The sequence below is a fragment of the Solanum stenotomum genome, chromosome 1 (assembly GCF_019186545.1).
Source record: "Solanum stenotomum isolate F172 chromosome 1, ASM1918654v1, whole genome shotgun sequence".
NCBI classification, from domain to species: domain Eukaryota; kingdom Viridiplantae; phylum Streptophyta; class Magnoliopsida; order Solanales; family Solanaceae; genus Solanum; species Solanum stenotomum.
In genome coordinates, this window is record NC_064282.1 from 81,956,137 (window position 1) to 81,971,142 (window position 15,006).

Here is a 15,006-nt window from a genome sequence, read left to right on the forward strand (position 1 = left end):
TGGTGGTGGAGGTGATTTATAATAGTGATGACGTCGCGGAGGCGTTGGTGGAGGTGATTTATAATAGTGATGATGTCGCGGAGGCGGTGGTGGAGGTGATTTATAATAGTGATGACGTCGCGGAGGTGGTGGTGGAGGTGATTTATAATAGTGATGATGTCGCGGAGGCAGTGGTGGAGGTGATTTGTAATAGTGATGACGTCGGGGAGGAGGTGGCGGAGGTGATTTATCATTGTAACGACGTCGTGGAGGAGGCGGTGGAGGCGATTTATAGTAGTAACGACGTCGTGGAGGAGGAGGCGGGGGCGATTTATAATAGTAATGACATCGTGGAGGAGGTGGCGGAGGCGGTGGAGGCGTTCGTGGCCTATAACTGTATGACAAAGATGATGAATCATCAATGTGAGGCTTATAATCAGCTGCTACACTAATGGCTATCAAGCAAAAGGCAAAAGCATAAACAAGAAGAGGCCATTGCCCCAACTTTGATGGTGTTCCCATATTGGAACTAAACTAGTTTGTTGTTTTTGCAACATTGGTGGAAGAATTAGCTCTTTATATAGCAAGAGGCCCAAACAATTGATAATGACAAGTTTTTTTTTTTTTGTAAAAATAAAAAACTGGCTCAAAACATTTAGAAAAACAAGTATGGTTCATTTGGAAGAGGAAAGTACAAACTGGCCAAATGATCTTTGAAAAATACACACTAAGTATATAGAATCTCATCTTAATTATTATGAAATAGATTCCTACTAAACTATGGGTTTAGTTCATGGTAGACTATGAAATAGTCAAGATCAAGAGCATGTATCATTGTTGTGTATTTGCACTTTACATATAAAAAAAATTGCCAACTTATAATGGCATTTAGATTTTGTAGAAGCACTAATAATAACGCATCTATGCGTTCACAAATATATATATGTGTATATATATCATGTTTGATTAAAATTTATTTATTTTAAAAAATACTTTTCTCAAAAAGGATGTTTCAAAAATATGTACTTTTGGTGATAAGCTACTAATCAATTTAAAAGGCACTGATTAAATAATAATTAGTGTTTGGTCAAATTTATAATTAATAGTGCTTTTTAAAATGATCTTTTTGGGAAAAACTAATTTTTATTTTTATTTTTAAAAAAACAACTTTTGCTACTCTTATAAATTGTTTTTTTAAAAAAAACTTGATCAAATATTTTTCATTTTTTTTAAATAAATATTTTTTACTTTTTAAAACCTTGAACGGACAAGCTAGCACTAAGTTCATGTAAAATTAATTAAGTGTCCTTACTTAATAATGATGTCTTAATACATCTAGTGTCAACTATTAGTTATCCAATAAGGGCTATTATAAAAAGGACTAGTTAAGTGTTGCTATACTTTTTGCAAATAAAATGGTAATTGAAGTCGTAACTTTGTAAATTATGATCATACATGGATATAAAAATATGTAAATATTCTAACTAGGAGGGGAAAACATGTAAATTGAGACTGATATAAGAAGTCGAAATCAGATTAAATGAAAATAAATAAAATATTTAATTTGTTCTTATTTAACATATAAAAAATTAATTAATTGATCAATATTTATGTTATTTATGATTTCAGACATAATTAAGTAAAAACATAAGATAAAAATCAAAATAAGCTTAAACTTTCATAATCCAGAAATCAAGGAATTATTAAAAAACAAAAAAAGAACAAGCAAAAGAAAAATGAGTGTTGACAATATGGATATTTATATTTTCTGTCTAAATATCCATATTTTAGTAGATAGCATGGACAATATTCATAGTTAATCCATTTTAAATAATTAGTTATCCAACCCATATTTAACAAGTCGAATGAAATGATTACATTGTTTTTTAAACCATGTTATGAGCAATTGGAACCATAGAAATCCAGAACTATGGTATTATCAAAACGCCATAGATTCAGATAAAATTATTTAAAATTTTAATTGTCATACACAATTTTAAATAGAAATGTTTGAAGTTTGAAATATTCATGTTAAAACTTTAGACAAAATGTAACGACCCACTAGGTCGTATTGAGAACTAGAACTATTTTAATTTTTCCGTAAATTTAAATTGGTAATTTTAAACTATTCATTTAACTACGACTATTTAGTTCACAAATAGATTCTAAATATGCAATATAATTGATGGTTAATGGGCCAAGTCTATAATTTACAAAAATCACATACTTTTAATGCAAAATTACAATCTATCCCTTAAAAGTTTATAATTACAGAAATCCCTCAAACGGATACAATAATATAAGCGCTGATATATTAATCTGATGCGCGAGACACATTAATCGTTAAGTAAAATACATTACATTTTATATATGATGCACTAATCTGATGTACATTTTATACATGATACACTAATCTGATGCGCGAGATACAATAATATAAGCACTGATACATTAATCTGATGCGCGAAAATAAGGAATTTTGGAAATTTGTAAAACTTATAGGGGATAATGGTAATAAGTAAACTAAAAGGTGGAATTTCTATCATTTTTCCATTAAAATTAGAGTTAAATGAGATGTAAAATTAATCGATGGAAACTCACAATCCTTGTCAATGTTGTCTTTTTATATTTGTTGGTGTAGGAAATTAATTAACACTATTACCCTTGTCCACTAATAATAATCAGCCACTGTGTGGTGTCACTTCTTTTAGGGTGGGAAGATTTGAGGGAGCACATTTTCTTTACTCATTAACTACTAGAGATAGGTTATCAAATAATATTAATATTATACTAGTGGAGTAGAAACAATTGGAATTGTGTCTTTTTCTGCAAAAATCGAGTAGCAACTCAATAATGGCAACATAATAGGAAATTAATGATTTCTTAATAATTTGGAAGTATATGAAAAATTTTAGGTTAAGCCCTTAAGAAGAAAATTTGGTGTAATTGTTACGTTGATGCACAATTGTTTTAAATTCCGTGGTCAACAATTTTGGGTTTAATGGTTGTCGCCTTTGGTTTCAAAATTAGTAGCTGTAGTTTCAAACATTATTATTTGTTTCATATCATAAATTTAGTTTTTAATATTGAGATTTGTAATTAATTATTAATTGTTTCGTATTATATGAGTACAATTAAATTTATGATATTTAGAGGAATTAAGACTTAATCCTAGACTTAAAAATTTAAGAATATCAGACTTGACATATTAGTTGGCACCAATAATTATGAATTTAATTGTAGATTGAGATGAGTGTTGGGTCTAGGCTAGAGATATAGCAATATGAGTGTCTACAAATTTGTTTACTTACGAATAATGCATATTTGATAGATTGAGAACATTATGAAGTTTTACGAAAGGGAAAGGCAAAATCTTGAGGATTCGTGATACGTGCTCGGCATTCAAGGTATGTTAAGACTTTTAGACCTCGTTGAAGGACGTTTTCCTAATTAAAGATTAAAAATGGAATAGACAATTGGTAAGGGCGAAAGATGGGGGTCTCGTACCAATGGTGTGACGGGCATTGGTACGAGTACCGGTGTTATCAAAGAGAAAATTTATAACTATAATATGATAGATTGTAATTCGAGAATGCCAAAGCATATGGGCATAAGCTGATGTATTTAGTGACTTCATTTCTTTTGAATGGTTGTGTTTCTTTATTGAACCCGTATAATTGTGATAATTGAGGTGATTATATGTCATAGCGACATTTGATTTATTGATATATTGCATAATCCCCTTTTTCATTGATATCATATTGTGCACATGCATTGACATGAGATTGAGTATGAGTAAAGGTCTAACACGTGGAGATCGTCCGTGTTTAGATCGAGTTATGATTATAATTTGGGCACATGGAGATCATCTGTGCGAGTGATTGGTTATGATTATAAGTTGGGCATGTGGAGATCGTCCGTGCTGGGGATTGTTTGATTTTATGATAGTGCGTTGAGATCGTCCACATAGACATGTAGAGATCGTCCGTGTCGGTTTATGGACCTCGCGAGTCCCCCATGGGTCATGAACTCTCGATGTATTTCCGAGGAGTATCATATATATACGGTTGAGAGAGTATTTGGCATCTGAGGCATATTATTCCATGGTGTCATATTGCATTGCATCTCATTACATCCTTCATTCTTGTTGATTATGTGCTTATTTGGTGGTTGGACATTACGTGAAATTTGATTGTCCATATTGATGAAAACTGGTTGATAAATATATTGTGGAATTGTAAAATTAAAGAATTATTTTCTTATATACTCATGTCACTACTTTTTCGTTGTCAGTCTATGAAATATACTGAGTACACGTGGTTTCGTACTCATACTACACTTGCTGCACTCTTTTGTGGTGCAGATTGGATTTCAATTTCAAGTGCATTTCGTGGAGCTTTCAGAGCTGAGTTTTGAATTATCTTGGAGTTATAGTGAGCTACTTGGTTGTTTTGTGTCCCACACCTCCCTCTATGTCTTTAGACGTTATCATTTTATTTTAGTATTTAGACATGATATTTCTAACGTCTAGGCTGTCATTTAGTTCCAGACTTGTATCATATTTTAGAAGCTCTTGTACTTATGACACTATATCTTGGGGTGGTAATTTAAGTTTCCGCATTTCATACTTGTAAATGACTGTGTTTGGATGTTATGTTTTCGCTTATCTTTCTACTTTAAATATTGAATTGAATTGGTAAAAGTATTGGGTTGGCTTACTTATCGGTTGAGAACATAGGTGCCATCACGACTTGTGATTTTGGGTCGTGACACAAAAATGCCTAAAGTTTGCTTGATTTAAAATTGTATGAAGATTACTTGCTTTCAAATTATGTGGCATTTGCTTTGACAAGTCCCAAACACGTACACATGATGCTTATAACTTCAAGTCAGATTTTAACTTCAATCAAGTAGATTTGAAATCAAGTTTAAGTAACTGAACATATAAAATTTAATTTTGACTATATCTTAAATAATGATCGTAAAAATCAACAGTTTATGAACTTTGGCCAAATCTCTTTTCCAAGTCACATGTAGATAGGGTGTCAATTGATCTTTAAAAATTGAATAAATCGATCGAACCAAATTGTATCAAAATTATTAATTTTTAAAAAAATAAATATATATAGATTTTTATATCAATTTATATTGTAATGAATAATTAGGGTATGTTCTTAGTTTTATACAAATGAACAAAACAAATAATGAATTATTTATTTATGAAAAAAAAAATTTATGTAGAAAGTCTTAAAATAACAACACACTATTGTTTTTATGCCAAACAATTTGAGATTTAATACACACATAGACTGCAACCAGTGACGGAAAAAATTTTCGTTTTAGTTATTTCTTTGAAAATAAGTGAGTTTTTTGAAGTACTTTTTAAAAATAGTTTTTTAGAAAGTGTTTTTTGTAAAATAAAAATAAAAATATGTTTGGTTAATTCATTTAAAAAGTATTTTTTATAAGCAAATTGTATTTGGCTAACTTTTTTTAAAAGTATGTTTTTGAGTCAAATTATAGAAAAGGGCAAGTATTAATGTACTTTAAATATTAAGATTATTTTATAGAGAGAAACTATTATAAATTTCTACTACAAAAATTTAATTAAATTTAATTTTTATTAAATTAAAATGTATATATTAAAATTGTCAATCAGTATTTATACATAGATAAATAAAAAGATAAATTAAATAGTGATATAATTCTACAAAAATATTGTTACCTTTTTTTATAATCCTGCAAAATAATATTAAATAATATATAATATTTTAACGTAAAATAAAATTAATAATTATTATATAAAAATAAAAAATAAAATTTTGAAATGAAACTTAACTAAACTTATAAGATATGCTAATTAATTAATAAGTGATATATTGGTAATTATGTATATATGGAAGCGATTTTTTGGTCTTGAAAAATATATTTTTTGCTTTTTCTTCTGCTTTTTTTTTTTTAAGAAGTGGAATTTTTAGCTTCTTTCGAGTAGCAGAAAAACTGTTTCTGCTCTATTTAAAAGCAGTTTTACTGATTTGCCAAACGCCTTAATTTTTTCAAAATAAATATTTTTGACCTCCCAACAACAATGCCAAATTATTTTTTTCAGGGAAAAAAAAAATTGGCATTGTCGTTGGGAGTTCAAAAATATTTATTTGACTAAATTGTACAAGTAGGAACCCCGTAGAAAAATTGAATTGTCAATTAAGACTTCTATCTTTCAAAATAATTAGTAAACAAGATACTTTTCCAAATTAACAGACAAAGAGTTAGGTTTCTCTTTACTTTTACTTATTAGTTTGAGATTAGCTTAACTCTAGCTAGTAATAGTTCAGCGCACTATAATAATATAATTACAAAAATTAGTTTATAGGTTAATTTATTTATATTTTTAGACTTATGCTTAACGTAATATTATTTTAAACTTATTTTGAGTCTCTTATGATTTACATATTTTTCATAAGATTCTTTTATGATTTACATATTTTTCATAAGATTTTTTATTTAATGTATGGATTTGCCGTTTGAGTAATATATAGTTCACTAAATACTTATCTACATCTTGAATTTAAATGGTGACACTCAAGAGATTGTTTAGCCAAGTGGTTGGAAGTTAAATTTTTTTTTTTTTGAAAAAACATTTCTCTTCAAAAGTTAAGATATTTGGTCATTTAGTAAAACTACTTTAAAATGAGAGAGAAGTAATTTTTCTACGGTTGATAAACAACTCCGCTTCTTAAAAAAACTAGAAGCAAAAGTAGATCAAAATATCCTACCATATATACATATTATTAATACTATGTTTCTTCTTGACTAAATTTTTTTTATATATAAATCCTCTTTGTAAATGACATTCACTATAGCGTTACACATTTTTGTAAAATTACCCCCTATATCCATCATATTCAAATATTGTGTAATCATATTTTGTAAGAAATACGTTATGTATAAGAATAAGATATTTAAAATCATTATAATTTTATGCACATAATAAATTTCAAGTATGAATATTTAAAAGAAAAAAATTATATTTATAAATGGTACTAATCAATTTAATCATAACTTCACGAGAAAAGACTACATGTGTTTGCCCTACTCTTTCTATTTACTTTTTTTTTTATATTAAATTGATTAACAAATGCATTCCTTCTTTTTGATAGGAAAAATTACTCAACTGTTTTTTAACATACTCTTATTTATAATAACTAAATAAAATTTAAGTATCAAACACTAGTATTCATACATATACGGTATCAACTCACTATAACAATTATAATTTTTCTTTTGACAAACACAACAATTATAACAAGGTTTTACCGTTGATCTGTTTATATAGTCTTCACTACTCACCATAATATAATTTTTTTGACAACACATTTATATACTTGGAATTTCTTTTATAGCATAATCAATAATAAATCAAATTATTATTTTCATAAATGTGAAATTGTGTTGAAGTGTAGTACACTAGGGAGGCATTTTATTAGGATGAGGACTGAGGATCACGATTCTCATGTGCTTAAAAAATCTATCTATATATCATAAGAGAGGAAAAAGTGCCACATATCAGCACCACAAAAAACACATTTTTTAATTAATTAAATGAAAATAAATTTAAAACAATTTTAAAAATTATGGTGATATAACTGTAAAATTGTTTTTAATTAATACACATAGTTTTATAATATTAAAAACAGATTCGTAAGAAAAATAATTAAAAACAGTGGATCTTCATAGGGAAAATGAGATAGTTTTGTTCCTTTTTTTAAAATTTAAAATTTCATCTCGATCACGTGCCTTATTAAATAATATAAAGAAAAAGCTTTCAGTAATAAAAATTAAAAAAATCAAAAAAAAAAAAGAAGCAGAACCACGTTCTTTAAAAATAAAAAGAAAGCTCTATCCATGATAAAGCACTAAATAATTAATTTCAAATAATAACTAACCTTATCCTTAAAAAGCAGTTAAACTTCATGAGCCATATCTGTGAAAAAATATTACTCTAACTACATTATCATCCATAGCTTCTTAAACTAACTCTTCAAAATATAAATTCAAAAATGTGTATCAAAAATCACATTAAAAAAAAAACAAAATTGATTGCACTTGAGATCAAAAAAGAAAATTGAGTGGAAGTATATCAGTGTATTGTATGTATGTATGCCTTCTTTCTTAATTGTATGTCCTCTTTCTTAATTATTTTATCTGAAATTATTTGATTATGGTTGAAGGCGAAGGACCACCATCCTCTCCAATGCAACAAGAAAAAGGAAGAAACTAATGATAAAGAAATGGAGAAATTCTGAAGAATTTTATGATAGTGAACCATGTACGCCATCTTTTAATATTTTTGGTACATAAATTACTGATATGATAATTATTTCGTCGATTTAATACTTTGCATAACATCTAATATTTCCTTTTTTCATATTATGCTAAATTAAAATGGTCTCTTTTTAAGTGATTTATTATTATCCTTTTTCTGTTTATTTTATGCTAAATTAAAATGGCCTCCTTTTTAAGTGATTTATTAGATTATTAGATGAATATACATACTAAACTCAATTACAATTCAAATTTGGTTGGCATTCCTTATTTATGTTATTTTAATATTCTTTTAACGATTCAATAGGTGTTTCATTTTGAAAGAATAAAATTAATATAAATAATGATAATCTATCTATATATAATAGGAGAAGTAAAAAGTGCCACATGTCAGCACCACAAAATTCAACAGTTTTAAAATTTTAAAAAATAATTTTAAAATCTTTTAAATATGTATCTTAAATTAAACCAAAAGAAATAAAAAAAAGTAACCAACTATTTTTAAAAGGTAAATTTTTAAATAGTAACAATAATAATAAATAATTATCGTAGTATCTATCTATATATAATAGGAGAAGTAAAAAGTGCCTGATGTTAGCACCACAAAAATTCAACAATTTTAAAATTAAAAAAATAATTAAAAAATCTTTTAAATATGTATCTTAAATTAAACCAAAAGAAATAAAAAAAGAATAACCAACTATTTTTAAAAGGTAAATTTTTAAATAGTAACAATAATAACAAATAATTATCGTAGTAATAAAAGTAATAATAATATAACATTATAATAATATTTATAACAATATATTTAAATTGCTAATCAGTTTTCATGAAAACTTTTTTAAATATATTTTAAATAATAAATAACAATTGAAAAAAAGAAAATATAAACTTAAAGTATTTCTTAAATTAACATTTTAAAACTTATTTAACATTACAAAACTTATTTAAATTAATAGCAGTGTAAAACTTACGTGAATTGAAAAAAGAAAAAAAAAACCACTGCCATTTTGATAGATCTCTTAAAGAATATATTATTTCTTTTTAAAATAAAATAAAAAAATTCTTTATAACTTAAAAAAGTAGAAAATAAAAAATAAAATAAAAAACGTGCATCAATCATTTTAAATAAATAAATAGCAAAACTACCCGCACATTAAAAAAATCTGTTAAATGAAGATATACTTTAGTTTTCAAAAAAATAATAAAAAATTATTTTAAATGTGTTTTTTTCAAAATAAGTAACCAACTCACCTAACTATTTTTTTAAAAATGGCAAAGTAGTTACTTTTTGAATTTGAATTTAAAGTGGTTACCTAAAACTACTCTACCCATTATCTCTATTCCCTATATATACATAAATAAAGTCATTAACAAAATTAATTGATCTATTCTTCTTCAAATGTGTAGTATTATTTGTTGAATTATTTCCATTCTTCTTATCTTCATCTTTTTATGGAGCGAATAGGTAGATTATTTGACGGCTAGCCGAAAAAAAGATTGAATATACTTGCATATAACAAAGTGAANAAAGTACTTTAACTTAATTTGAATAGAACTATTGAACTATTTTATAGTTGAGACGGTTATAAAAGGGGAAAAGGAAAATATTGACCTACAATCTAAGTGAGACACTTCTCAAAATTTATTCTTTTAAGTCTTTTGAAACATGATTGATTTAGTTAAATTGTTAAAACGAAATGAGCGTCTTTCGGGGATTTGAACTTTTCGACCCTAAGATTAATGGCAAATATTAACAAGTAAATAAACATAATAAAACAAAGAGGGGAGATTTTGGCCCAAATATGGTTCTTTCTGTCCGCCTGGACCAATACTTGGACCCATTTTCATTTCGGGCTGAAGGCCCATTTGAGTCACCTGTACCTGTCCTATATTAACGTAAAATAAATATTTTTTCTTTGGGCCTTAGGCCCAATATTTCACCTGTCCTAAACACTAACAAAATAATAAACATAAGTAGGCTTAGGCCCAGAATAACAAAATACAATTTTTCAAAATGTGGGCTTTTGGCTCAATTCCCTCAATCTTTCCGATTTGCAACACTTTATTATGCATGCTTAACATATACGATCTCCTGCAACTTGTACGCCTTTTTCGGGACTTATTCTTCAATTTTTAAGGGGCAGGCTGACTCGAATAAAAATAATTGGGCCTCCGTGGCCCAATAGGAAAATGCAAGAATAGGATCCATGAGGACCGGATAGATTACACATGCAAACATAAAACAAATAAAATGTAAGTAACAATTCAATGATTGAATATAAGAAAATAGAGAAAAAATAAATAAATAAATAAATGCTACCACTTGGATATCGTCATAGGCACTAAACAATTTTTTTATTTATTTTTATTAGTAATTCAGTACGACAAGAACCAAGTAAGGTAGGTATGAGAAGAAATATCCACCTAAATACCCTAATGCATCAAAAGCGATGATCAACCAACGACCACAAGTTAATATAAACTAACTTAGAATATCAAAATCATAAGGCATCAAAGAGTGAACAGACTCACTTTCCGGCTAACAAAAATATATATAAAAAATATATATATTTAAGAACTCTTGTCAAGGTTTATAATAAAACAACACAGTAATTAATTATGAGGGCAAAGTCAATTCCAAACTCCATTTTATAAGATCATACTAGTAAGACACAAAAATTAAGGGGTCAATATCTCAAAAGGTCACTCAACTTTGGAGATTTATCTAACAAAGTCATTAAATTTTATTTTGTATCAAAAAAATTACTTAATAAATTTATCACAATTTAAAACATTTTAGTACTCCTATTCGGTCTATGAGTCCTAATTAGATCTATGAATAAAAATTTCATCGATAATTTGTTTGTGCTAGTTCTAAGAAACAGATACACTAGTAGACCAATAAATGAAACTCCTAATCATTTCTTTTTATTTAGTGATTAGTAAATTAAGATAATACAATAAGAGTATTTTTTTCATCGATTAAGTTTACCCATAAAGGAATTAAATTAACTTTCTTTAATTTTATTTATTTGTAGGGTCTATTTATATGACATAAAAAAATTAATGATAGATCTAGTTGAGTGATTTTACCAACGCAAATGTCTAAGTTGAGTGATTTTATTTATACAAAAAATCTAAATTGAGTGATTTTTATTGATACAAAAAAAAGACAAACTTTAATGACTTTGCTAGATTAATCCCTAAAGTTGAATGATCTTTTAAGATATCAACTCCGAAATTAAGGCGACAAATTTGGTTTCTAATATTAAATACAATCAACTAAAGTCATGGGTTTCTAGCATGTAACATTACTATTTCAAATGTCCTTAACTGTTTTTTTTTTTTTCAAAAAATAAGAAAGATCCACACATTAGCAAGAAAGATTAAGTTTTAAAGAATTGCCAACAATTCAAAAGCAAAATCTTTAAACATGGGTAGGAAAATAAAATAAAATAATAGTGATAGCAACAATTTAAAAATTGTAACTTTGACAAAAGAGCAAGAGAAGAAGTTTAACATGTCTGCAAATAAAAAAATCACATTAAATACTCACTTCTTATACATGAAACGTATAGGATAATGCATCAATAATGACCGCTCAACACTTTCAAATAAACTCAACAAATACGACATGAACATTAACACTAAAATGGATGCGGGATTAAGCATGAACATCGGCTAGCTCGCGCTCGGAAGTAGCTAAATACGACTGTATAAACTCATTCGCATCCTCTAGCTACATAACAACAAGCATGGATCCTATTTTATCAAAAAAAAAAGAACAGAACAGCAACATGATTAGCCAATAACACATGCTAAAACTCGAGGCAAGCACAACGACCACCAATTCGGACGACTACAAGCAGAAAACAATTCAAAAACATATACTAAATCATCTTAAGAACAGAACCTCGTTAAGAGCAGCGAGCAAGGACAGAATGAGCAGAGAAGTAGCTTTCCACGACCACAACGAGATTCCGACTCGAGCAACGATCAAGGAATTTGAGTAAAAGATTGAACTCTAACACCGAAACTAGTTCTCCTCTGGTTCTTTGGTAGATATTTAGTATGTATTTTCACTGCTTTTGCTTAAGTCGCTATAAGTATTCTTTGCTCTAAAAATTTTTTCCCCCCCTTTAAATGGAGAAGAAGGGACATATATATGGGAAATTCCAGGGCTCACGTTTTGAATGAAGAACGGATAGGAACAGGGGCAGAAACGGAATTTTCCTCCGATTTGAAAATTCAAAATCTGAAACAGAGAGCAGCTAGGACGAAATTTTCTCCAAAATTTCGGAAAATCCGGACAAGGCAGCAGACTGGAACGAGTTGGTGAGGGCAGACGCTTGCTTTTCCGTGGATTCTGCCGAATTGCTGCTGCTACTTTGACATTTTTGATTGCTGAAGAAGAAGGAGAACGTGGGGGGTCATTGGTTATTGATGTACATATGTCTATATTTAGAATTGTATGTTGGGAATTAAAAAGGAAAGAGGGGTGGGGTCAATTAGTGTATGTTGTTGTATTATTATAATACATTGTTGGGTCGGTTGGTACATGTACGTATTGCACGTGTATTTGGAAGGGATTGTTGGAAATACAACATAAAATCCCAAAATTTGGTCATTTAAGATGAGTATAGAGTAAAAAATTAAATCGGTTAGATTTTAGATTTTAAGAAATAGCCAAATTGAGTTGAATTAATAAATTCGGCTAAAACCTAAATAAGGTGAGCTAATATAAAATTAATTAATGAGCTTCTTAATGTTAATGAAATAGAATAATTAATTCGTTTATAAACTAATTAATTTAAAAGTATGGCCATAACTTAAATAACGTAACTTAAATAAAATGTGCTTTTCAAATCAACAAAATTAAATAAGACAAAATAATATAAAATAGGAATAATTAAACTAATAAAATAAATAACTTATACTTTAAACCAAATTAATTTAATTGAATATAAAACAAACTCCTTTTGAGACGATTTTTGAATATTCATAAAATATAATAATTATATACATAATTATGTAAAACATATATATTATCTAAAAATTATAAAATAAGACGGAACTAGTTAAAATAACTTGCAAACTATATTATTATTATTACTCTTATAAAATTAATTATTTTAAATCGTTTGAAATTGAAGAAACTCGATAATTAATATATATTGTGGAGGTCCAAAATTGGGTGTCAACAACTGTCCCTCGTTTGACTTGGATTGATGAAAGAGATTCGAGGCAAATGAAATTGACTAATCCAATTTTGAACTACCACATCTTCATCTTTCCGAGAAAGGGATTCTGGTACGGACTTTAAGAATTATGGCCGAACCCTGGAATCGGGTTTCCTACATATCTCAGGTTATATGAGAATTCAGGCCACTTGTAGTTCTATATGCTTGATTTGACGCACGATTTTGAAAGAATTCAAAAACTATCCTGATACCGTATTATGAAGGGACCAAAATGCTCGGGAATAAGATTTAAGTGTGAATGTTGGAACATAACCGAGTTTTCAACATTGATCCTGCCTACATATGCCTCAACTTAGGGAATCAGGCTGCTTGTAGTTCGACTCTATCGGTTGAAAAGGAAATCTATTATGCTAGATCACCTTTGGTTTCGAAAGAGTGACAAATAAGTCGAATATGAAAAAGAGGCTTGCAACCTCTTAACCATAAATGTGGAGCTCTTCACAACCATAAGTAAGAACTTACACGGATATAATTTCCAAAGCTCTTGGTGTATTGTCACTCAGATTAGAAAGTTGCTTCCGGTGAAGAAATCAAAATTTTTCGAATACGAAACTGAAACCATGAGACCTAAAGAAAAACCCACATGCCTTCTGATAGGGGTGTGGTTTGATTGTGGTGGAAGTCGCTCCTCTGCTCGCGTCCTAAGAGTTTGACACTCCTCTTTGGACTATGTCCCAGTTCGCTGCTAAGAAAAAGTTCCACGTTGTGCTGCATCCTTTTTGATGTCGTCTGCACCTGTGATTTGTTTTGGAGAATTCATCCTTTCGGATGCTCACAACAAAGATTGAGATAAAACTCATTAGCATAAAAAAACAATTCAAATGGGAGACAGTGTCTTTTACCGTGTTGACACTTAATTGTTCTCCTTGAACATTTGAGGTAAACTCTATCGGATTTGACGTGAAGCAAATAGAGCTTGTATTTTGTATTTCTAATATAATCTTCAATGTACTCTTCTTTTGATGATGAAGTAATAAAATATGCAGATGTAATATGTTGATAGTTCTCTTGATGTCGTATTTGCAGGAAAAATGATGCAGTTGATGTTGATTCTCTTTTGATGGGCGAATCTTTCTCGCGATGCGTGAATATTTTTCCCTCGATGCATGAATCTCTTTTCGCGATGCATGAATCTTCTCTTGCGATGGATGAATCTCTTTCTGTTGCAATGCATGAATTCTTTCTCTTGCTATGCATGATCTTTCCCCGCGATGCATGAATTCTTTCTCTTGCTATGCATGATCTTTCCCCGCGATGCATGAATCCTTTTCTCTTGCAATGCATGATCTTTTCCCGACATGCATGAATATTTTCTCTTGCTATGCATGATCTTTTCTTGCAATGCATGAACCTTTTTCCCGCGATGCATGAATCCTTTTCTCTTGTAATGCATGATATTTTCCCGACATGCATGAATATTTTTTCTTGCTATGCATGA

The 15,006-nt window shown here is 28.7% G+C and overlaps 2 protein-coding genes across 3 annotated transcripts in view; both read left to right on the forward strand.

The window, feature by feature from the left end:
• LOC125857456 (glycine-rich cell wall structural protein-like) overlaps positions 1-15,006 on the forward strand; it is a 344,088-nt gene that overhangs the window by 161,231 nt on the left and 167,851 nt on the right. The window lies entirely within an intron of this gene.
• The window catches only part of LOC125874250 (uncharacterized), a 178,501-nt gene that overhangs the window by 65,587 nt on the left and 97,908 nt on the right, over positions 1-15,006 (forward strand). For both annotated transcript variants that reach the window (XM_049555100.1, XM_049555108.1), the window contains one exon: positions 12-95. In XM_049555100.1, coding sequence (XP_049411057.1) covers positions 12-95 — 84 coding nt within the window. The remainder of the gene's footprint in view (positions 1-11; positions 96-15,006) is intronic.